Source organism: Phaethon aethereus (genome assembly GCF_964289735.1).
Source record: "Phaethon aethereus genome assembly, chromosome: 1".
Classification (NCBI taxonomy): Eukaryota; Metazoa; Chordata; class Aves; order Phaethontiformes; family Phaethontidae; genus Phaethon; species Phaethon aethereus.
Genome location: NC_138575.1, coordinates 13900554 through 13926010, shown reverse-complemented (window position 1 = coordinate 13926010; position 25457 = coordinate 13900554). Strand labels below are relative to the sequence as shown.

At 40.9% G+C, this 25457-nt stretch overlaps 1 protein-coding gene across 1 annotated transcript in view; it reads left to right on the top strand.

Moving 5' to 3' along the window:
* Positions 1-15040: 15040 nt before the first annotated feature.
* PTPN12 (protein tyrosine phosphatase non-receptor type 12) overlaps positions 15041-25457 on the top strand; it is a gene marked incomplete at its 5' end in the record, with an annotated part of 77895 nt that continues 67478 nt past the window's right edge. Inside the window, one exon of the mRNA XM_082007541.1 lies at positions 15041-15139. Coding sequence (XP_081863667.1) covers positions 15041-15139 — 99 coding nt within the window. The remainder of the gene's footprint in view (positions 15140-25457) is intronic.

Sequence of the window (25457 nt, the reverse complement as noted above, 5' to 3'; positions counted from 1 at the left end):
GAACACATTAAATATCTCTGGAATTTCAAATATTTGAAAGGTATGGAGGTTTCATAGACATGCTTGCAGCCTGTATTATTCAGAGGTCAATGAACTTTGAAAGCGATGTTGAAACAGCAAAGCAAACACTAAGGCAAATGAAGATGATTAAGACCCTATCTTAGTTTACTTCACTACAAAGCCACACCTCTCCATTCGTGAGCTTCGTTCACATGGATAATACAGACCAGGAAGATCAGTTTGGCAAAAACACAGACATTTGAGGGTGTTCTCATGAACTCAACCACCTCTCATTATGAAAGTGCAACTTGTGAGGACAAAAATGACAACGGTAAATAAAAGGAACTGTCTAACAGATCTTTAGATCCTACCACCAAGCAGAGACAAAGAGGCAGCTCTTTTGCAGACAATGAACATAAGAACCACCAAATGATATAAAACCTGTCTTCCAAGAGAGAAGTCACATTCACACCAGATAAAAGAGGATATTCCAAGTAGGACTACCATCCTTCTGTGTTCTCATGAATATGTCTTCTTTCTCACTCAGAAATCTTGTCTGGCACAGAGGAATTCTGTGTTTATCTAAGATTTCGAGGTATGCAGCAGCCCTTTTCCTGGTAAATCTGACAGTCTTGCAATGACAATGAGCATGCACAGTTGTGAGTGGAGAACTGACACAGTTTTGGAAACCCCAGACATTCACAATACACTGGACATTGTGGCTCCATGTGTACAGTATGTTTAATGTTCCCCCAAAAAGTGCAGCTGTGCGTGCACCGTATGATGGCACTGCCCAGAAATTCCAGGCTCATGCTGCAGGTCCGGCACAGAAGACTTTTATTGTGCACACTGACTCTAAACTGACAGTGCATAACCCCAATTCAAACCAGAATAATAGCAGTTCAGGTAAGAGCAGAGTTTCATCTAGCTCTGCACCTTGTCTCCAATAGTGACCACCATGTGAGTGTCCCAAGAAGATTGTAAGGACCTTCTAGAGACCCTTCCCAAAATATTTTTTGAGTATCTAGTGATCAGTTATTCCAGGGCTTCCTAAACTAGATGCTGTGGCTTTGTATTGAATAGCCCTTGATGTCCTTTTCTTTCATGAATGTATCAAATTCTTTTTTGAATTCAGGCACAGTTTTAGCATCCACAATGTTCTGTCACAAGATCTACTGGTTAATTATGTGATGAGTAAAGACATGGCTCCTTTTGTTCACCAGAAGGCTGGCGTCTTCTGGTTTCATTTGATATCTACCAGGTCTTGTATTGAAAGAAACAGTTATTCCCTATTCACCCAGTCCAGGCCACTCCTGATTTTATTGATCTCTAGCATATGCTGTCTTAGTGCTTTTCACAACAAAACCCTTCATCTATTTTATTATGCTTTATCCTGTAACCACTCCATATATTTAACCATACTTGCTGCACTTATCTGTATCTGTTACAGTACTTCTATATCTGTCTTCAGATGGATACTATAAACATTATTGAAGATGTGGATACATCATGTATTTATACAACAGCAAAAGGATATTTTATGTTCTTGATTCCTTTTGTAGTGATTTCTAGCACTGTTTGCCTTCATTTTACATTCCTCTACAGTGAATTTTTGTTGCCTAGTCATTACGTGGTAGGAGGTTCTCCTGTGAGTTTGCAATCAGCTATAGTCTATATCACTCTGACTAATTCAGTGTCATCACCAAACATTTTCATCCCTTTTCAACACTGTTTTCTGATCTGTGTTGAGCAACACAGACTTCAGCATAGAGCCACGTGGCACTCCATGTGTGATCTCTTTCTACTGTGAAAGGCAACTATTAGTTCCTCTCCCTTCTTCCTATCTTCTGAGCATTTCTTCATGTCTGATTAGCTTCCTCAAGAGCCTCAAGGGAGGCAACTTTTTGAGTGCCTTCTGGAAATCCAGGCAGATAGTATCAAACAGATCTGTTGCCAACATGTTTTATTGACTCTGTCAGAGGACTTTGGTAGATTAGTGAAGCACGACTTCCCTTTAGAAAAGCCATGTTGACTTTTCTTCATTGTACCATATTTATCCTGATGTCTACTAATTCTGATCTTTATTATTGTTTCTTTTGGTTTAACCAGTACAGGTTATTAGTTCAGAGTATTGAAGATCTGCCCTGCAGTCCTGCTTAAAAACTGGTATCAGGATAATAAGCACTGAGTTTAGCAATGGCTTCTCTGAGCTGTCTTTTATGGGAGATGTATTAAATGGAGACACAATTAGGCTGCTGCAGCTCTGAGCCTTTGAAGTATGTGCAGGAGGAGCTTCCAAGATGGTGTCTCCGTGCTAGGCATGGGTTGAGCAGTGACGCTGGGATCACTGTGTTTGAGAAACCTCTTAAGAAAAATTCTGCTGAGTCTTTGCTCTCTTGTGTGGATCTCCATTTCTGTGAGCAATGTAGAAGACAACCATTGACGTTTCATTCAGAATGAAACAAGGCAAAAAAAAAAAAAAAAGGCTCAGGCAGCATCTAGATTTGAGCTTAACTATAGATCAGGCTTTTCAGGAATGGCAAATTTTGCTAAGCATATTAAAAGACTGTTTAGTTCATTCTACTAGTTTTACAATCCTGAGACCGTTGAGTTTACTGGATTTGTATAATGGAAGTAAAGCCTAAAATTAAAAGCAGATTTAAACCATGAGTACAGCTAACTTCATGAGCATTCTGCTTTAGTAGTTGTGTGTGGACCTCAGAGTAGTTTAGTTACCTCTATTTTTATATTTAGTATTCAAAGCATTCAGCCATGATATTACCTACTCATTGACTTTGCCAGGTAGATGGAATGCCAAATAGATATGGAAAAAAGTAAGTGGTTTATTATGTTACAGGCTCGTGGGTTCTTGGTTGTTTGGGAGAAAAATAATGTAATCCAGAATTTCGAATGGATTCTGCAGGTATTTCCAATAAGACAGCCTGTATGTGTATATATATATAGATATAGATATCAGATTTGCTGTATTAAATTTTTGTCAATTATGCACCTTATTCTGGGAGACTTCCTGGCCACTTCTTTAGCAGATATATCCTTCCAACACACTGACACCATAGCCATTTGTAAAACATATCAACGGTCCAGGCAGTGTGTCTATCACAGGGCATGTGCTGTAACTTCAAAAAACATTAATGGAAACAGATTTTTTGTGCATTGCCTGTGATCATTGCTATCATAAATTAGAAGTGCTCAAGTGTGTTCTCCGTCATGCTCATTTTCAGATCGGCTTTGTTCTTTCTTTGACATATGACAAGATGCTGTCTGTAATGAAAAGCACAACTTTATCTTTGCTGCTCTACTCACATGCTTATGCCGCCTTTCTCCTTCTTGATATTAATAATTTCCATCCAGTTACATTCTTTGACACATAGTGCTTTGGAAATGCCTAGTGTATCGTATAATACTCAATGATGATTTATATCTTGCTTATATAGTGTGTGAAATTACATCAATAGAGGAGGGAAAGCCATTTTCAATTTGTAAACACAAAGTCCCCGAACAGTGAGTGTGAATTCTGCATTTTGGTTGAGATGGTTAATACTGATGTGAAAATAATAATAATAAAAAAAAATCTTGGCAGAAAATTGCCTACTGACTATGCATCTGGCAATTTAGCAGGTATGTCATTCATTCCAAGTACAGAGAACATGTTGCACTTAGAAAACATAACCAAGTATAATGGTTTCTGACTCTAACCAAGTAAAGTTTCTTTTGTGATGAATGGAAACCGAGGTGGTCCCTACTTGTCCAAAGTACAGCCAGTAAGGAAAAAGCAGTGAGCTGTTTTAAAATGAAATAACCAGAAAACATATATATAATCAATACTGCAACCAAGTTATGTTAATGCTGAAGTGTTAGCACTTTTGAGAGTGCATGCTCAAAAATTATGGCCAAATACATGTGCAAAAGTTTTATGACTGATTTATTTGAGCAATTACTGCATTTTTGTACATAAGAGCTAAATAAAAGGAGGAAAAGAGATCATTTTAAAAGACACTCATGTTACTTTTCTTCAATGAGTGAGGCTGAAACGTAGCAGCTGCATTGTATTCTACCCTCATTCTTTGTGCAGATTTCCGTTTATCACAACTGAATAATTTTTTTCTTCCTCTTCCTATTTTAGTTCATAAATTTATAGATTTTACCATCCACTTTAGTTTGCTATGAAACTAAGAAGCCTAAAGTCTATACTATGAAAATGGAACAGTTGTAACTACTGAACATTGCATGCTAATATTTTTGATTCTCTCAATTCTTTTGTTCCATCAAATTTAATTCAACAAGTGTCAATATAGGTGCCAGCAGACAGAAATCAGCTTTTAAAAAAGAATATTCCATCATAATAGTCTGGTTAGAGAAGCCAAAACTGTATGCCAATTTTTTTTTAAATGATCACATATGTTAGTATCTAGCTTCAATGCTGATATTTATTTATTTACAAAACAAAACCAAAGGAGATAAATCTAACCTTCATAAACAGTCAGGCAATGCTTACTAATGACTAGTTATGGCAAGGAGATGGGGATTAGTTCATGAATTGTAAGGTTAACATGAAACTGTCTAAAGCAAAGAGTGAGCTGTCCTTGCAAGATGACCACCTGGGTTGCTACTCACAAATTCAGAATTCAGTTTTGGGCACAGTATCATTCAGTGTTTCTATTAATAAACTTCATTAATATTCAAAAATGAGAATATACTAATGACATATAAGGCCAAGTGCCGGGTCTTGCACTTGGGTCACAACAACCCCATGCAACGCTACAGGCTTGGGGAGGAGTGGCTGGAGAGCTGCCCAGCAGAAAAGGACCAGGGGTGTTGGTTGACAGCCGGCTGAATATGAGCCGGCAGTGTGCCCAGGAGGCCAAGAAGGCCAACAGCGTCCTGGCCTGTATCAGCACTAGTGTGGCCAGCAGGAGTAGGGAAGTGATCGTGCCCCTGTACTCGGCACTGGTGAGGCCGCACCTCGAATCCTGTGTTCAGTTTTGGGCCCCTCACTACAAGAAGGATGCTGAGGTGCTCGAGCGTGTCCAGAGAAGGGCAACAAAGCTGGTGAGGGATTTGGAGCACAAATCTTATGAGGAGTGGCTGAGGAAACTGGGGTTGTCCAGTCTGGAGAAGAGGAGGCTGAGGGGAGACCTTATCGCTCTCTACAACTACCTGAAAGGGGGTTGTAGCGAGGTGGGTGTTGCTCTCTTTTCCCAAGTAATAAGCGGTAGGATGAGAGGAAATGGCCTCAAGTTGCGCGAGGGGAGTTTTAGACTGGATATTAGGAAAAATTTCTTCACCGAGAGGGTCGACAAACATTGGAACAGGCTGCCCAGGGAGGTGGTGGAGTCACCATCTCTGGAAGTGTTCAAAAAACATGTGGATGTGGCACTTCAGGACGTGCTTTAGGGAACATGGTGGCGCTAGATTAATGGTTGGACTTGATGATCTTGAAGGTCCTTTCCAACCTTAGTGATTCTGTGATTCTGTGACATTTTTGATCAGAAGGCTAAAGTATGTCAAGAAGGAAGAAAGGCAATCCTTGAGGACATGAGGACTAGGAACAGGGTGGAAGTTAGAGTGAGCTCCATTGCACTGGAGGGCAGTTCCCCTACAGGCCTTTGTCACAGAGTCTGCATTTACATCTTGTAAACATCTTGTCATCTTCTAGATGATGCAAAAATCCTTCCCCTTCAGAGCTTGCGCATGAATGAGAACATGCACCACCTCTACTGTATCATGATACCTCTTTCTCATTGCAGCCACCTAAATTCTGCCCCTGCCATCTAGGATGTCCTTTGTGAGTCTCTAGGTCAGAACTGTGACTCCTGAACTGAGATGTTCGGCTCATGGACAAGTCTGTCTGTGCTTTTCTCCTTCCTCAGCCTCCGTGTTTCTAAGGAAGTTCTACACTTGGGGAGAAAATACTGTGCACCTTATTTATTTACTCATCCAGCATTTCCAGTGGGCCTGAGGTGCCAAGACTGAATCATATGGACTGTTTTCTGATGAAATAGCCCTCCTTGAATGCCGGAACAGTTGACTTACTTGGTTTCTAGATCCTATGTCAATGTCACAAAGTCTGTGGCAATGCCACTGCCTTGATTAGCTGTTAGTGGAGTGTGCTGTGAATGTCTATGGATTATTGATATCTATGTTGTATTCCTAGTGCAATATATGGTTTATAGTGGGAATAATGATGGCTACCCATTAGGGTACCTTTGGCCATTCCTCGCTGCTGTTCTCAGGCAGCAATCATAGATCCTATAAGTGACATGCTGGTCTGCTCTTGCTTACCACTAAGCAGCGAAACTCTAACCAAAGCCTCCTCTCCTGTGTTTGCTTCTTTTCCCTCAGAATTGCATCTACTCATTGTGTCTTTTACTTTCGTCCCTGGCAAGCAGACCCAGAGGTTAGGGAAATTTTTCAATAATCTGGAACTTGCCACATATCTAATCTTCCTGATCTAAGAAAGACTGATTCAGCTTAAAGAATTAATTAGATTCTCCAGCTATGGAGAAGACCTGTTAAAAATGATTATAAGTTTATGGCATAAGAGGAGAGCAAAAGTGTAGCTTCTCTAATATATTAAGACAAAGATGATTGCAATGAGGAGATATTTTGCACAGGAGAAAATATCCTTGAAAATTGAGGTTGGAAATAAGAAAACCTCCCAACGTTATAGCATTGAAGTTTTGGAACAGTCTTCTTGTGTGGCCAGTGGAGGCAAACAATGCGATTTATTTTGAGATTAAGCTTGACAGTGTTATTAATCGGATTATATTGAGGTTTACACGTGATGGCAGGAGCTTGGACTTGGTGACTTGCTACTCCTTTCTGGTTCTTACTCTATGTTCATCAGTTCCTAAAGTTGGGGGACAGTTGTGCCTAATTTCAGTCCCACAGACTTCAGCTGTTTGTGAGGCTGTTATGCCTTTTGTGCTCTGTCACTTATAGTTGGTCATGCTCCAAGCCTGTTATATGGTATCTGGCATATCTGATGAAGATGGTGAAGTAACAAAGGCTAAAAGAATTGCCACATTTTTTCTGTGCTTTCATTAAGAACATGATATGCATCGAATCAGAAAATTTAGAACAGTACTGCAAATGGATTTCTGCAGAAGGGAAACTTCGCTAATGGTTTGTGTATAATGTGTATTCATCGTGTCAACCTAAATAATTCTGAAGAATTCCTCCTTTTCTGAAAGACTTTCCCTCTGAGAAAGATGTGGTCAGCAGTCAGAGAATTCATAAGGAACCAAGGACTGCAGGGATCTCGTAGGTGAACTCCACACGACGGTCTTGAAGACAACAGCATTAGATAATTCTCTTACATAAAAACAGCCCGTCCTTGTCACTCTGCAAAGGCTGCTTGAAAGTACTTACTCTTCTCAGCATAAGATGCCTAATCATTTCTAGATTTCAGTCTGTATTTACTTATTCTTATGACAATGTTGTGTTTTAGCTTAAGTAGAACTTCTTTCTCCTTGATTTTTTTAATCCCTGGATATATTTACAGAGCAGTCATGCCCCTTTTCAGCTTCATCTCCAAGTCCTTATTATTCTCTGGAAAGAGAGACTTTCCATTCTCCTTTCCACACTAGTAGCCCCTCTGGATGTGACCGCAATCTCATTACAGACATATTGATAAAGCAACACTAAAACTTATTTTATTTGAATTTTTGTATCAGGTCTTGAAAAGTTCAAGTTGGAAAATGAGTTTACAGAGAGAACTGGCTTTCCTACCTCTATTCAAACTGTTTATTTTTAGCTGAGTATTACTGAATATGGAAGCAGTCCAGTTTACATCCTGGTTTGATTTCCTGTTTACATGAGGCCAGCCTGGTGTCACCATCGTATTTCTGGACCACTCTGGAAGCCTGTGTGCAGCCTTCCTTCCACCTCCAAGGAGAGCTGCCCTACACAATAGAACTATTGTTGTGTTCTCCGGTAAAGAAATATTAATATTGTTGAACACAGTATATGCTGTTGTTACGTCACTTTGTTAAATGTGCACAAAGCGTTATAAGCCAGATATAACAGCAAACCTCTCACTGAAATCTGTGGGAAGACTCATGTTAGAGAGTAAAGTCAGAGCTGTACCCATATTTATTTATCGTTAATATAAAAACAGACCTGGTCACATATAGGGTGGCTCCCTATAGTACTATTTTCATGGGCTTGAGAAGGAGGGGTGTCTTTAGTTTTCTTTTTTTTTTCCCCGTCTGGTTTTGTTTCCCAGACTATAAAGCTCACTATTTCCCTTAAGAGACTATTACAATTATTTTTTTCTAAATCTACAAAATAGTCGAGAATCTTAACTGGCCATTATGACCACTAATGGTCATAATAGCAGGCACTTTGCAGGAGGAACTCTTAGGGAGCTCAGTTTCACCAGCACGTCTAATGCATTAGTAGCAGCAGCCTCAGTCCTTGTTATTATTATTTTAATAGGATTTTCAGAATAAAATGGAATAGTATGTGCATCCACAGAATGCTAATGCCAGGTAAAAGAGCAGTGTTTAATCATTTCGGCTCAGATTTTCTCTAATCACTTTTAGTTTTATTTTCAGTAAAAACGTGTTTTAGAGAAGTGGAAATATTTTCATTTGTATTGATTAATATAAAACTAGAGACAAACATTAGCTTGATGTTTGTTTAAGGATAATACAAATATTGCTACACTAATGGATAAGAACCTTGAAACAGAACCGCTAACAGATTAATTCTTTTGTTCTTGAGGCTGACACACAGAAACTAAACACGATAAATGATGCGAAGCTCATTCAGTTTTTACACGCCTTTCAGATTCATTGAGGCAAGATTTTAGTACGAAGATTTTGAAATTTTTTTTTGAAGGGATACTGCAAACTTAATTTTTGTTCAATTGCCTGTTTTCAAAATCAAATTTTGAGTGAGTGCCTCCCATCAGAAAACCCAGATTCTTCCCTTGTGTCTTTTAAACATGCTGATTTTTTTAATGATGCCTTTTCTGATACTTGCAGGCAAAGATTTGAGAGCACAAACACCTAACATGCCCCGTGCACGGGCTTTACCTTCTGCTGCCGGTGTTTCCATTTCAGACGCGCTGCGGCCGTGCCTGGGGAACACCCTCGACCAGAGCTTTGTCACGGGGAGGCAAATGAGGCCGCCCCAGAGCAGCCCACCGTGGTGCTGCAGCCGGCCGCGGGCCGGCAGCGAGCCAGAGCCGCGCCGCGCTGTGCCGAACGTACGGCGAACTCGCAACGGAGAAGTGCTCCCGCCGCAGAAGTCGTCCGTCAAAAGACACGGAATGGCTCCCGGTTTTCCTGAACTTCTGTCCAACAGTGCGAAGTAGGTATCCTACTGAAATCCTACATTCGAGTGACTTGTATGAATAACAGTCATCAGGCCTCTCACTGATTTATAAGTAGCTCTGGAAAGGGCACACAGCAATTTATTAGGGGTCCACATGCTATTTAGTTTAATGCTGTTAAAGTTTTGCGGAAAAATATTCATTGTATTCTGAAAAAAAAAACCCTAATTTTGCATTCACAAAAATTAAACAAAATACCTCAGTCAACAGAGTGCATCCTTAATCATATGAAAAATTTCAAAAGTTAAGCAGAAAAGATTTAAGTCTGGACAATATTTCACAGCTGTTTTCTTTTTAGAACTGCTCGTAGTAGAGGATTATGTTGATGATCACAATGTACACACTTATTTTTGTTTCAGCTGCACATTAGCAATACCTAAAACCCACTTTAAACCTGAATGCTGCTACAGTAAGTACAGCAGCAAGAACAGAGTTTCTTCTATGTATGGAAACTGTGCACATATGGAGAGGGCTGTGTGTATGTTAGAGTTAGAGAGGAATCCCAATTATGCACTGATTATGAAACTCAGTAATTATGATCTAAAATATTTATTAGCTGTATGAGAAGTGTCACATTTAAAGTGTTTTAGGAATATTGTGCAATGAATCCCAGAAGAGCCAAAATAAAGATGGTAAGTAAATAAATAAAAACTAAGCAAGCTAGGTAAAATTAAATTGTAGTAGTAGTGTTTTCAGTGGTAATTATAGAATAGGAGTCTGTCATTGCCTAACTGAGAGTAATAGAGGTGTATGTCGAGAAATGCAGTGGTCACATGGCACTTAATTAGTATGAATGGAACATATTATACACAGGCTGATCAGGTCTTTATGACTCATTTAAAATGAGATTAGTTTGGGGTTTAAATCAGAAATTCAATTTATTTGTTGTATACAACGGATATAATGCATCTTCCTCAGATTTCTTGTCCACAACGTCCTTTGTGTTCAAATTGCACATTTTGAGAATCCATGACAATTCCTCATTGTTAGTTTGTTACTTATAATCTAAGTGGTCAAGTTGTAACTGAGGATCTGGAAAAAAACACAATATGATAATTTTTATCCTCTTTGGAAACGAAACTGGCTAAATACTAATATAAATATAATACTAATTATAAATGTTTTGGGGGTCGGCGTATACAAAATGTACTTGGTGCTGATATTCCTGAATGTTTCATTTAACGATTTTCAACCAGTATGAAACATTTTGACATTTGTGGAAAGACACATTGCATTTCAGTTTGTCAGATCAAAGGCTAATGTTTCATTTGGACTTAGTTTTTATGTGTACCCTTGAGCTGTTCAACAGCTTCCTGGCATTTATACTCCATGCTCCAGTTCTTTTGTGTGCTGAGTCTCTATCCCAAGTTGTGCTGTCTTCAATGGTTGAAGACATTTCTGCATCTGTAAGTATAACAGTGCATCGATTTCGTCAGAAAGCAGAAAAACTTCGGCAAAACTGTTTCCTGTGGAAAATTTTTTCCATTGAAACACCACATTTTTAGAAAAACTCCAACCAATTGCACATAAAATACATTTCAAGAGTATTATTTTAGAACCTATGAATGTTAGCATCTAATCCTAAATGATCTTGATAACACAAAAATTTTTCAGACTCTCAGTATAGATAAAATGAATTGGGTTTTCAGGTACAGGATATATTGATCATAATTCAATTTTACTTACAGTAATATGTTACTAATTACACACCACTTAATAAGTTACTCCAAATAGGTAGTTAAAATCTAAGAGTTTGTTGGTTATTGCAAAGGGGAGGAGAAATTGGTGATAAAATGAGCTGTCATGGTAATGTAGTCATGCCAAATTACAAGGAACACACCAAGTCTTGTTTTGCTGGAGGAATCAAACCATAGGAGACAATGCCCTTACTCAGAGCTGCAGTGTTCTTTCAGCCTTCTCTCCCATCCCAGTTCTCTGATTTCTTTCTGGAACAGTTTTGGGTAGATACGCACTGGGTTTTGGATGTGGCTCCAAGCCACACGGCCATTGCAGCCAAAGAGCTTTGAGGTGAGCCTGTGCTCTGTCTCAGTCTTCAGGGAAACCCCTGAAGCTTGGTAAACTAGGACGTTTGGTACTCCTGCCTACTGGCTGGGCATAACCGTGGTATGCATGCCGGGAAACACATTTACCAGTCAACACATGCTTACCTTGTGGGAACATGAGAAGCCACCTTTGAACAGAAAAAACTGGCTGTCTTCCCTGCAGCGGCTGGAGCAGTGCACGGCAAGGCAAAATGAGATTAATAGCAGAGAAGCTGCAGGTGATCTACTTGCTTTTCTCCAAGGACCATACTTGTGGATTGTGAAGGCACAGCCACAATTTTCTTCTACAGATTTTGGTTGCAACTTCCTGTTCTATCTATAGGGTGAGTAATTAGCCCTGCATCTCTCTCTCTTTTTCCGCCTCTCTCCTACAGCTACACAAATACACACTCATGCACACATGCTAGATTGGTCAGATGTCTGGGTTTAACCCAGGCAGTCTGAGTTTCAGATCAGAAGTCTCAGTGAGAGCACTGCTTTTGCTGCTGAAAGTTTAGGTTTCTGTGTTTGTAGCACGGAGATGAGACAGCCTCATGCACCATTTGCCAGGCTGAGGGAGACAAAACTGGCACAATTGGGTTTGAGCTCGGGACTGTCTGGCAGCTCTCACAGGTACACATGCATATGCAAACAATGCGAGGCAAAGTTATCCGCCCAAGTATTTCTAATTTCTTTGTTTCATATATGCCTTCACTTTGGCTAGCAACACATGCCTGGTTTGGGGGGCTTTTTCTTCCTGTCTGAGACTGTATATCCTTCTTATCGGTTAACTCAAAATGAAAGGTCACTGTTACACTTGCTAGTCTACAACAGTTTATGACAACACAGCGATAGGTTATGAACCAGGCCAGACTGATAACTGGGTCCTTTCAATGTGAGGCAATAATGATGTGAGATTCAAATGCAATAAATCATTATCTTTCCTTCTCTCCTAATCAAGTCCTCTGTTACTCTGTTCTGTTAATAAATGAGTGAAGAAAACCATACACCATACAAGACTTCAGCAATTGGCTGCTTAGTCCCAAGTATCACTTTTCTAAAGTTGCATGCCATCTGGCACTGGGAGCAGGTTTGCCGGGGCAGCTGCTGAGCAAACCAAGCAACCTTCCTGAAGCAGAGGGAAATCAAGCAAGGTGGCATGAAAAGAATATATGATGATGCAAGTCACAGCTATCCTTGGTGATCTCTGTGCTTGCTCTATCTACCTACCTACCTACCTGTCTCTTATTTCTGTATTTCCCTTTAATGCTGCTTTTTGGTAGGGGAGAAAGAGGAGGCTTGGAGAAGGAAAAGGAGAAGGAAGAGAGGGATTAAAGCAAGAAAAGCAGGCATCTTTGTGGCTCTTCAGAGCTGATGGATTAGCTTACTTATGGAGGCTGATGCAAAGGACCTGTAGAGGAGACTGAGCTCTAACAGCTGATGTGCTTGTGTGGGGTGCTCAGGCTTCAGTAAACTTCAGCACAGAAGAACTGATGCCCTTTCCCAGTTCATTGAAGTGTCCTTATGTCTGCTGTACGTTAGGCTCCATGAACATCAACTGCTAAAACAATAACTGAAGTCTGCAATAAATGCAAGAACACTAACCCTCTCAGTTTTCCAACCTGCCCCTCTGCCAAAGATGATCACTTCTGCAGCAGATGCAGAAGGAAACCTGTGTCCATTCACCAGCAGCTACAGTTCAGGGTCCTACGTTCTAGCTTAAAACTTGCCTTCGCTAGGAATATGAGGAGTCAATGGACACTGAATTAGGCTGAGGGTGGTAACATGCCATTTTGCTAATTCTGGTATAGAGGTGCTAATCTTTAGCAGTTATCTAAAACAGTAATAACTTACACCACCACAGGAAGACCAAGCTTTTATGTAGGTTTGTTTCGGTAGCAAAGCCAGCGTAATTGAATCATCTGAGGAAAAAAAAAACCAAACCCACAGTTTTCTTATGGGCTTATATTGCAGCTGAATCAGTTCCCTGAGCTGGTTCGATGTATTGTCCACCAAGCAGCTGTGCTTGGGTGGGAATGGGTAGTGGAAAATGGGTGATTTGATAGGACTGCCTTAACCAGGTTATGCTTCTCAGCACAGCCCTTTCTCGTTAGTCTGTGTGACAAAGTTTTGTTGGATCAATAAAGGCTGTGTAGCTCTTAACCAATAAAATTATCCTTCGAAAGACTTTACTTAGTATATTTATTATGCTATAAGGCTATACATACACACACCTCTAAAATGGTTTTGCTTTGCTGAAGCGTAAGTTACAAATGTAATCAGGCACCAAACATGAAGACGTTTTAATGTTTAACTTTTTCACATAAAAGAGAGGCAGAAATAGCACTCTCTTTACCTTGCTGGCTCGTCATGTTTTGACGTTGCCAAAACATCCAACATCAGGTAAGACGCATATTAAAGAAAATCTCTAGTAGGAAGGCTCGGGGTGCCCGAGGGCGTCCCCGCCGCAGTACTGGGCGTGGGGGGACCTTCCTCCCGTCAGGACGCCTTGAACCAGCGCTGCGCCGGCCTCCCGGCACTGCCAGCAGCCGCGGCGCTCACGGCCACCGAAAACCACCCCCCGGCCTCTCACAAACGCCGACGGGCAGCACTTCCGCCTTGCATCTTCGCGTGCGGACATCTTTATTAGTGTGTATGTAGATAGATACACGCGGCGAGCAGTGCCCGGGCAGGAGCCGGCGCCCGGCCTGCCACCTGCCCCGGCCCGCCATCTTTCCGCCGCTCGGTGTTTACCACAGCGGCGCCGCCCGCGGCTCGGCCCCGCGGGGACCTCTTCGCCCCACCTCGGTCACCACCACCGCAGGGACCCCCGCACACTTTCCCCGGCTTCGGGCTTCCCACCCAAGGAGGGCATCCTTTTCCTCCGTGCGTTTCAGTGGGACGCTCCGTGAGGAGGCGACAATCCCCAGTCCCTGCGCGGGACGCAGTGCCGGCGCGACTACAGGTCCCGGCATGCCGCAGCGCCGGCCGCTGCCTCTCGGCCCCAGAGCTGCCGGCACCTACCGCCGCCCCATTGTACTCCAGCCAGAGAAAACGGCACTTCGCCCCGCCCCCCCCCCGCCGCCTTCCAAGTGGTCCCTTCCAGCGCTCCATTCGGCGCCCTTCGGAAGGTCCCATCCGTGGGAAACGGGAGAGGCTGGCAAAGCGGGGCGAGGCGAAGAGCGCAATGTACTTCTCCCTCGAGGCTGGGCTAGCCGGTGATTAGCGTGCGCGGCCACCAATAGCAAGGAGCGTCCATCAGACTAGCCAATGGATGCGAAGTGGGGGAGGGCCGGTTCCCGAGGAGGGGCGGGCGTACGAAACGCCGGAGGAGCGGGAGCCGCGCCTGCGCAGCAGCAGGGGGGTGGGGACTTCGTCGTGTCCCTGTGTCGGCGGCGTCCAGGGAGGGTCGGGCAGAGGGAGGGGAGGATGGAGAGGGCGGCCGAGCGGCCGTGAGTGGGGTGGGGAGCCGCGCCGCGACAGCAGGCCGCGGGGCAGGCCCGGGAGCCGGGAGAAGTGAGGCAGGGAAGTGAAGGCAGCCGGGTGTCGGGCTCGTGCGGCGGAGGGGACTCCAGGCGGAGAGCGGGCGGGCGGCCGGGGCTGGGCTGCCGCTCCGCAGGGCGGCCGGCGGGGCAGGATGAGCCAGGAGGAGATCCTGAGGAAATTCATCAAACGAGTCCAGGCCATGAAGGACACGGACCACAATGGGGAGGACAACTTCGCCAGCGACTTCATGGTGAGGGGCGGCGGCGCGGCGGGGGGGCGGGCTGCGGCTCCTTGCCTCCCCTCGGGGCGGGGGGGGCCGAGATGCCGGGCTGCCCCCGCAGCCCCTTCCCCATCCTCCTGCCAGCAAGGAGGTGGCGGGGGAAGCACTGCTTCCCCGTGAGTGACCTGCTATTGTGTGGCTCCGAAGCTTGGTCGGCTCCCTCGTGCCCCCTCCACTTCTGGAGCTCGGCGAGGTGTGTGTGCTGGGGGATGTCCGCCTTAATTTACCCATTTTCCTGCCCCCACCCGGGAAGGTTTGTCGCCGCAGCCCCCTGCCCCGGCCCTTCCTTGCTCCCAAGGAGGTGGCGGGTGATCGGCTGTGGCAAAATTAACTGGGAGTCTCCCGCCGCCCCTGCCCTGAGCAGATAAAGGGGGCCGAGGCGGCTCGGGGAGGGCGGTTAGCGCTTCCTCTCCCTTGCAGCCCCTCTTCTCGCGGGGCTGCCATGTGTAATGTCATCTGGGGATCGTCGGGCCCTCCTCCCCTCCTTTCCCCCTTTATCTGCCCCAGTAGCCGCCTGCTTGAGATTCCTCTTCTTTCGGAGGAGATGTGTTAAATGTACTGAATAGTCCTCGGAGGAATATTCGTCTTTCCAACATCTCCCTTCGCTCCCCATCCCCCACCGCAGCCCTGCCTGTATCCCTCGTCCTTTCTTCCTTCCAAAGCAGATCACCGTCAGCCTTTGGCTAACGTGTCTGCTCGGGGGAAGAATCTACTGGAGAATTAGCTCTCTTCCTAGTTTATTTTAGCTATTTAATCTAGCTGTTAAAATGTTTGAGGAGATTTATCTTTTGAATAGGTGGTCTGAGCTGTGGACAATAATTTTGGCCAGACAGATGCCTCTGGCACTTTTCAGTATTGTTTAGATACTTAATATCAAAATACAGTTTGACCCACAGGAGAGCTGAAGATGAGCGGGTTAGCAGCCTCCGTATATGTGCATCTTTGTAGCTGATAATAAAATCCGGTGCTCCTTGGGATTAAAACCACATCGTTAGCCCTTTAAGCTGTCAGGCTTTCCTAGTGGTCTGGGAACAACAACAAAATAATAATCTGAATGTAAGCATCGCATCATGGATTGTCTGAAATGTGGGGAGGAGGCCACGGATGTTGCGCAAGGCGAAGGGGCGTTGGAAGCGCTGGCAGGTCCAGGGGTGGAAGAGGAAGCGGAGTGGACTTTGGGAAGTAACGAGTTCATCCAGGGTGGGGTGGGAGCCCGTGGGAAATCGGCCATGCTCTTTGGGCAGGATTTTGCAAATACTGAAAATATGCTGCCGAAACATCTGAGCGTGTGGGAAAGGAAGAGAGAAATATGTACAATGAAGAACGGGCTTGGAGTGATAGGACACTTCTACATCTGTTTTGCTGAATAGAGCCTCTTCACATGAGAATTTAAAGGTTAAATACTTGGACAGAACCGTTTCATTAAGTGATAGTTTTAGTAATATAATTGCTATTAAACACAAATTGACATCTTGTCTAATTACATGTACTTTACAGAAAGGGTGGCCTAGACGAGTGGAAAATGAGGGACTCTTTTAATAGCCTTTACATTAAATACTTAGAATTGGGTTAGGAGACCTAGTACAACCATTTCATATCTGATAAATAACCTAATGTTTTAGCTTTATAGCAGTCAAATTGTATGCAATAGTTTTGTCATCCTTTCTTCTAAGTAGTAGCACCTCTGTATGGAAAAATGGCTTTTGTTTCAATTTCACTATTTGACAGCATGTTGTGTCTATACCTTTCAGCTGTATGGTCAGTAAGCTTTCCCATTGCTTTCATAGAGCAGCAAGGAAAGAGAATGCCGATGGGAAAATAGGACTGTAGGAACTAATTGTCAAGGCATTTCAGGAGAAATATGTATTACCTGAAACAGTGTTAAATGCTTTGGAAAGAATTGCATTCAAAACTTCTTTTGTCGTCTTAACACTTTCTATTTCAAACTTTCACATCTGATTTTTGCATAATAAATTATAGGAAAACCAGGAAACTAGGAAGTTGATCTTTGGCCTTAATATTCACATTAATCTCAATATTCGCCTCCATGTACTAAAGCAGATGCAGATTAGTATGTTAACAAGAATCATAATTACAGATTTATTTATTTTTTCACTATGAACATGTTGAGGTACTTTGTCGGTTTTTGGGGTGTGTGTTTTGGTGTGGTGGGTTTTTTTTGTTGTTTGTTTTTTTTAACAGAGCCATGCTTAGATGCTCTTTAAAATGATTGAAAAAGGAGAAGAAAAGAGAGGTGAAGGAGGTAAAAAGCTTCAGTATTGTGTTTTAAGATTTAGTAGATGTTTTTCGGGAGAGGGAGGAAATTGTATTTTCTCATTTAAGTGCAGGATGTACCACTGCTGCTAAGCAGTGGCAGATTTGTGGAATAGGAATTGCTGTTACTCATTGCTTCATTTCCAAGTCAAAATGGAATCTAAAAATAGGAGTGGAATAGTGGGTGAATGCAATTGAAAACAATTCTTTATTTTCACATCTTTATTGCCTTTGAATGCATTGAGTAATAGGCTTACAGAATTATATTTAGGCCTGAGTGAATGAACTAAAAGTACTTGACAGGCAGGTGCCAGGGATTGCGGGAAGAGAGGGCAGAGGAGCTAGAGTTACACGCAGGTAGACTGATTAGTCTGGCTGAATGCTATTGAAAGTCCATAGTGTAGATGACCAAGTTGACTTTTTTTTTTCTTTCCCCCTGCTTACAAGATAAATTGTATAATCTGGGCACTAATAGAAAGTTTGTTACTGGAAACCAAACATATCTAATTTTAATTAGTTTGCACTAGGAGGTAAGCAGGACTTACTAGTAGATCACTTCAGTACTGTAGGTGTGCACAGTTAGGTTTAAATGAAGTGGATAGTTTGAGAACAGTGTAGGCTTGCCTGTGTGTTCTGCCAATAAGCCTGTTATCTGTGGATATAAGGGTAAGTGGGCTTTTTCCTAAACTAATGTAGGTTAGGGTTTTACTAGTGTGGTTACAGTAGATTTAAGAGTATACTTTTTCCTTGTTTTCTGCTGACGTTGCTATTTGGGCGAAAGGAAGTAAGTATAGATTGCTTCCTCTTGGTGTTTCATGTTGCATGAATACAACCACCCTGGTCTAGATTCTGATTTTCTGTAATGAACATGTGTCTTGCATCGAACAAGGGTTGGAAGTCAAAGCTCCATATGGAGATAAAGACAATAGTTTTTCTAGATTCTAGACTTTAGAAAGACCTCAATAAATACTTTTTGCTGAATTTTAATCTATCCATAACTAACAGTGGATATGCAGTAGTCTCAGCAAAAGCATCCTGATACTCGTTTCTATCATTTGTCTGATGTATATTGCCAGTTTTATAGGAGAACTGAAATATGAATGGTGTAAAGCTTTACCTTAAAAAAAATCAGATGTTCTGTTTCAGATGTTTTGTAGTATATCACAATCTTGCTTAATTTTTTGGGTTATATCTCTGGCTAATCTGTTGTCATGGAACACAGACAATGGCTGAAAGTGTGTGTGGTTTTTGCAACGGGCACTGTGTAAGGGACCCTTAGCTGTTGTTTGAAGGTAGTGGTGTCAAAGGATGATAGAATCTTTGGGTTGGAAAGGACCTTTAAAGGTCATCTGCAATGAGCAGGATTCTGTCTTAGATCATCAGTAAATAACACTGATTTTTAACAACATTGCAAGGAGTTTCTAGGTACTTACATCTGTTCTCAGATCTTTTTATACCTTTCATGCAAGAGGGAACTGGTAACTAACTCAAACAACTGAATATTGTATATCTTTGTTCTGTTCAATTAGGCTGAAACTCTTGGGTTTGGAGATAGTAAAGAACTTGAAGTGCTGTTTTCTAAAGTACAAAAGGAGGTTTGAATGGGTCATTTATTTGAAACAGGTAAAAAGATAGTTTCTATGCTTTTAACTTCTTGATGGTTTTATTTTCGGCATTTTTAAGTACTTCTACCTCATCGTTGTGTGAAAATTCTATTTAAAAAAAGGGGAGGTGGAATGTGCTTGACTTTGAAGGATAAAAGCTAAGCTGATCGTATGCAGTACTACACCAGATGTTACAAAACTTACTTTCCCCTATTTGTTTTTGCTTTTTTTTTTTCAGGAAAGTTTGTATTTTCTAAAATGCCTAAGACTACTAAAAATGGATTAACAATCCAGACTAGACTGTTCTAAATCACTGATGAAGACTACTAACCTACATAGTGAAAGTCCATGTACTAATGGTGGTCGTGACATTGATTTTGTTCTAATTCCTGTACGTTCTGAAATAACATTAAAGATACCACAAATACTATATTCAACCATAGCCATAGCACTTGGGAAACACCCTTCTTAAAAGCTCATCTATGTCGTAATGTGCATTTGTGCAAACCCCTCTGATTCAAATACCATTAATGCACTTCTTGAGTATCTGTGAAGACATTTATCAGATTTATAAAGCAAGCATGTAATCTGGAGACTTAGTGAAGAAAGATAAGAGTATTATATCTCTCTGCATTATTATCTTTAAAAAAACTATAGATATTTTTGGAAATTAGGTTTTCTACTATTTATTTACTTAATGAGTTTCATGCTTCTAATTCATAGTCAGAAACATGAACTCTCAACTTATGCTTTATCATTTACATTATAAAATACATCCAGTCTTTTCAAGAGAAATAATCTTTATCTGTTAAGGCTAAACTAGGAAAAACGCTTTGGTAGAATCAAGTACATGGTAATCTCTTTAAACTTCTAAAAAAAAATATTTAATTCATGTAAAGATAGGTTTGCATGAAATTCTTGTAAATTGGGGGCTTTTTGAATGAACATCAACAGTTCTGAGCACTTTTCTTCCCTTAAGTGTGATAGAGTGATTGCCTTAGAGAAAATGACCTGTTAAGTATGTTGTACAGCTGATCTGTTCTAAGAAGCTCTGCTCTTACAGATGTGTTAATAGGTCATAGGCAACTGTCACTTTAGATATGCTTTGAACCTTTTTATAATTTCAGAGTAAAAAATGGGTCTGTTCCTACTCATCTCATTATGCTTTAATTTGAGTGTTAATGTATTTTTGAAGTTTTATTTCCATTAACTGTATTTCAGCTAGATTCTGTTAATTTGATTGGGACCACACACCCCAACAGATTAATTCACTGTGGGCAGTGGTAGTCATCCAGGCTGTTCATAAAGCTGCATTTACATAGACTACATCTGGTTGGAGCAATATGACTGAATAGTAATTTCAGTAACCCTTAACTTCAGAGGCTTCTGAAATTTTACAAAAATACTGTTCTTTAAATATTATACAAAAATACAACTTTCTGTGAACAACCATTCAGTTTAAATAGTCAGCTTTTTTGTCCCCTTCTGAGGAAGTGAGTGCCGTTCCTGTTGTTTCAGAGATGCCATTCGGAATTTTCATAGGGGCGGTTGAATACAGCCACAAAGCTGCTGTAGTGACCCTAGGGTATAAGAACTTGCAAACTCTGCCTAAAATTGCAGTAGTTCTTTTGGGCAAACGAAACTAAAATAAGTCAGTTAGGCAACGCTCTGGGTTGTGTCAATTAGCTTGTGTGGTAATATGTTCTGTTTGCTCAGTCTCTGAAGGCAGCAGTGTGTAAGTCTACTGTTCTTATGGAGTAAAGGGTTGTGTACTTACTTTGCTGAATACTATAGGATTCAGGAGCAGCAAACTGTAATGTTGACCTTGCCCCTCGTGGCATATTACGTGCACTCCAAATAATTTAAATAGCATGTCAAATACATGACTTTTATTCTGATCTCAATCCTACAGTGCCTTTTGCTGTATATAGTTATACATATTTAGAGATGGATACATACAGATAGATACCTATCTAGAGATATGTCTTGTATGACCATAGTTCATCAACCCTAAACCCTAATCTATAGTTCTGTACATCTATGTATGTGATTACACTTATATATGTGTATATATCTGGATTATGTTTATGTACTACTGTGCATGTATGTGTGACTGATTGCTATAGTAAGAATTTCTTGGTTTGATGTGTACATAATTTACCTTAAAACTGCAATAGGTTCAGGTTATTTTTCCTTGATATTATTACAGCTAAACAGAAGTTATGAGCTCTGCAAGCAGGGAAAGGTTAATCTGAGTATCTGCTTATCTAATGTGTGCACATTTGTTAATAGTAAGTGCAACAAAAGTCTGAGGCTTTTTAAATTCATCTTAAAGCCATCAGTTTGTAATAAACAGAAATTTTGTTTGATTTTTCTTCACTGTTGCTATTTAAAATGCGTGGATTTTGTGTTGTGTACTGCTACAGTTGTACTGTAACATGCTTAGTACATAGGAAATTTTGGCATAGAGAAAAGAGCAATGAACTTGCCAAGTGTTGGGAAAAGGTAAACTGTAGCTGTACCTTCTACATGTTTGTAGAACTGAAATCACAAGCTAGATGATGTTGTTCTTCTTGGTCTTATAAAACAGCTTTCATTTAGGGAGAGGCATCAGTGTTAAAGGTCAGATACAGAATTGAGTAAAGCCTAAGTTAATTGGGTAAAGCAGAAGCTCTTTGTGCTGTTAGGAAGTGTGGTGTTTGCACCCTGGTATTCGTGTCCTGGTGTTTTCCTCAGGCTGTTGTACTCCACAATTGCTACGGTTCTGCCAGCGCAGGCTCGCATAACTCAGCTGTGTATATTTGCCCTAAATGAAGCATGGATATGTATTTCTATTTCTGTTAACTAGCATGTGAATGTTGCAAAGAGATTAAGCCCTTTGTTTTCCTGCTTCATGTAGCAAAAACCCTTGCCAATATAAACTTAACTCATGAATTATTTGTTCAAATTTGAACAGTCAGAATGTGTTCCTGGAAGGAGAGCGCTCTGGTCCAGCTGTTGAGTTTTTGATCCAGAACTGGGAGCCCCAGAGAGTGGCTGTATTGTTAAGAGTACTGTCTCAACTCACTCTACATCTTCAAGAAACAAAATTCTGTTCAGACCCAGTACTGCTGAGACAGTACAAGTACAAAGCTAGTAGCTTTACTAGGGAAGCTGAGAGTGCAACAGCAAGGTAGGGAAAGAATTGTAAGAGGAGAAGAGCACAGACCATGATTCTGGGTTGGGAACTGTTGTTTTAAAGTATCTTTGAATACTAATGTCAGGATGTTTCAGTCACTGCCAGGTTTGTGTAGGAAAGTTAAAACTTGTATCTCTGAAGGCCTTGTTCTAGTTACCCTTCTGCCATCAGCTTTAGAGTGAAAAAAAACCTTACACGGCTAAAAAGATGGAGTAGAGATATGTTTCCCAAAAGGTACCAGATAAATAGAAGCATAAATGGATGACCTAGTTGGGTTGACCTCATTTTTCCTCCTATCTGTCCTCCTATAAACTGATACTTTTAATTTCTTTAAAAGGTAATTTTATTGGTGGTAGTCAATTTATGGGAAGACTTAAAGGCAATATTGCTCTAACAGAAGTGTCTTTTGAAAGAAAAGCCTAAAAGAATTGAATTATCAGCTGTAAAAAGTAGCTAGCTGATGTAGCCAGTTACTTCAATGGGGGAAAATATCTAGCTGTTGTTAGAGGACTGAAGCTATGAATGATGTTGCCGTGTGGGCTAGATGTGTCATTAGGAACAGAAGCAAATAAAGATACATGTTTTGTTCATTCAGATTTCTAGAAGGAAGCATCAGTAATTTTGAAGGAAATCCTACCATGATGCTTCTGACAGTTTTTTGGGTTTTTTTTAATTTATTTTGCTTCTGAGCTTCCTTAGTCCAGTGAAAAGAATTGAATTGCCTAGTACACAAAAGAATGTGCCAAGGGCAACTACATTAGTAGACTGAAAGTTATGTGTTGTATGGCTTGGTTGGCTTGTTCAATTTTTAATTTGCTATGATTTGCAGAAATCCTAACACAGTTATTAAGTGTTCATAAGTGTATCCATATAATTTAGGTTCCTTTCTCTTCAGAGGAAGTGCTATACTTTTATTTTTTTATATGTTGGAGAGGAGGCCTTGATTCTTAAACATTATTGAAATATATTAGTTTTAAGTGTATTATCTTAGCTATGAGTTTTGGTGTCTAAAAGTCATGGGTTGGAAAGCATTAGTCTCTGAGGGGAAGTTAACTCAGTTAAAACCATATTGCTTTAAAGAACACATGCAGTACTTTAAACTTTTTTTTTAGTTATAATACCAGGCTTGTCAATTTTAAACAAACTTTTTTATATTAACTTCCTTCTTATGCAGTCTTGTAAATTGTAGATAGTTTTGTTTGTTTTTCTAAAGTCAGAATGCAGTGGTGTCCTCTTGAACAATTTTACATCTTGCTGCATTTGTCTGTCTTGCTGTGTTGTCATTCTTACTGCCTCATGTGGATGACATCTGCGTTTTGTTTTTCATCTGAAAACACACATGTTTTGTACTCTGTGATCACAGGAAGAACAGCTTCTATGTGGATCAGTGAGATTGAGAGCAGTTCTTTGGTTCTGGAGAGGTATATGACCGTCTTTCAGCTGTGCAGCTGGTCTATGGTGGGAACAAGGGACCAAGACTTTTCCGCTGGACAGCTAATAAAGGACAATCAATGGGAAGCTGAAAAGGATGTGGTACATGAGTGGTCCTGCTTTTATTGAGGTTGGGCAGTTAGCACCTCTGCTATTGTTGCTACCTTTCATATCTGCTTTAGGGTCAACATCATGGATGAGAAATCCATTTCTTGTGCTGAGCTGATGTCTGCAGGTGTTTAGACAAGGTTCTAGCTGATGCGGGTTTTGGCTGGACTTCAGAGGCCCGTAGGCATGGTTCTCAGCTACTCACCACATTTCAGAGTTTCAGGGGACTGTTGGGCCAGAATTTCCATGCCGGTTTCCATAGTTTAATTTTTTTAATAGGTGTTGTCTTTCATTTATGTTAGTATGGCATTATTTCTCTGATAGTTCTTGGAGGACAGCTATCTTTGAACAACTGGGTTCCTAGTTTAAAGCATGCTATATGGGTTTCCTGTCTTTAAATGCTCAAGGGACTTGCCAGTGTAGATTATGCATCATGTTGAAATGACTGATTGCTGTGGGAACTGCACAGCTCTTAAGAAGCCCAAGTGTTGTTCCACTCTGTCCTAAATGTTTCACTGCTTACTTGACTGTATTTGACTCTCTAATGCATAACCTTGTGGTAGAACAGAGTCTTTTTTTTCCTCAAGACACTCAGTGTTCTGGTAGCATATATGGTGCTTGGGTATAGATTCCTACTTAGACAGATTTTCTTATTGGATTAGTTGTCCAGTATTTGCACTGTCTAACTGCACAAAACAGAGAAATTAATTAACATAGAAAGCAGAACAAAGAAAAACAAGTGATATGAATAGCGCACTGCACTTAGAGCGTGGATAAGTTGCGTTTGTAAATTGATGCTTAGCTGCCCTGTGAGTAAAGTGGATGTCTCAGTGGTAAATGTACTAAGTCCTGCGTTTTTGCAGCGCATAGTTGGTTTTTTACTGCTTTTCCACATGTAGAAAATAAGTCTTAATTCTTCCTTTATTTTGTACTTGAATTTTTGCCTTCCTGCATAGGAAGCAGGATTACAACTGGAAGCTATGCTTTCATTATTAGTTACTCCCTCATGTATATTCTGATAATTTTAGCAAATAGGTAATTGTTAATTGAAATGAATACAGTTGTCCAGTAGGAGTACTCAAGGGAAACATTTAGCTCAAAATAAATCTGGGAAATGAAACACTATTTTGGATGGAAGGGCATATGTAGGTTAGTTTAACTGCTTAAAAAAACTGAGAATTCCCGCAGAAATGAATTAATTATAAATTGTCTGCAGGGCAGCACCCTTATTACACAAGCTGTTAAAGGAAGGAGATAATTTCTTGGATATTGCGAGTCTCCCCAGATAGTTCTAAGTATTTGACAGTTTCTTCTAAGACTTCCATTTTTAGTAGTGTAGGTGGTTACGCAAAGCCAAGTTGATTTTTATTATGACCAAATTATAATGTAAAACTAATTTTAACTAATTTCCTGTGAGGTTGCTGAAACATAGCTGTGTGTAAATGTTAACAAACATATAGGGAACTATATGCAGATGTTAATGGAGAAAAATGGCTATGATTTTAGGCAAGTGGAAGGATCTTGGAAAGTACTTCAGGCACTCATTGGAATTTATTTCAGTAAAGAAATGCATTTTTTTAACAGATACTTTATTTTTCTGTTATTTTTACTTCATGAAGAGTAGGCCTGGAATTTTAACAGCTTTTTGCTATAAAACTGGAACACAGGAGCTTTGCAATTAGTTTTGAACAGG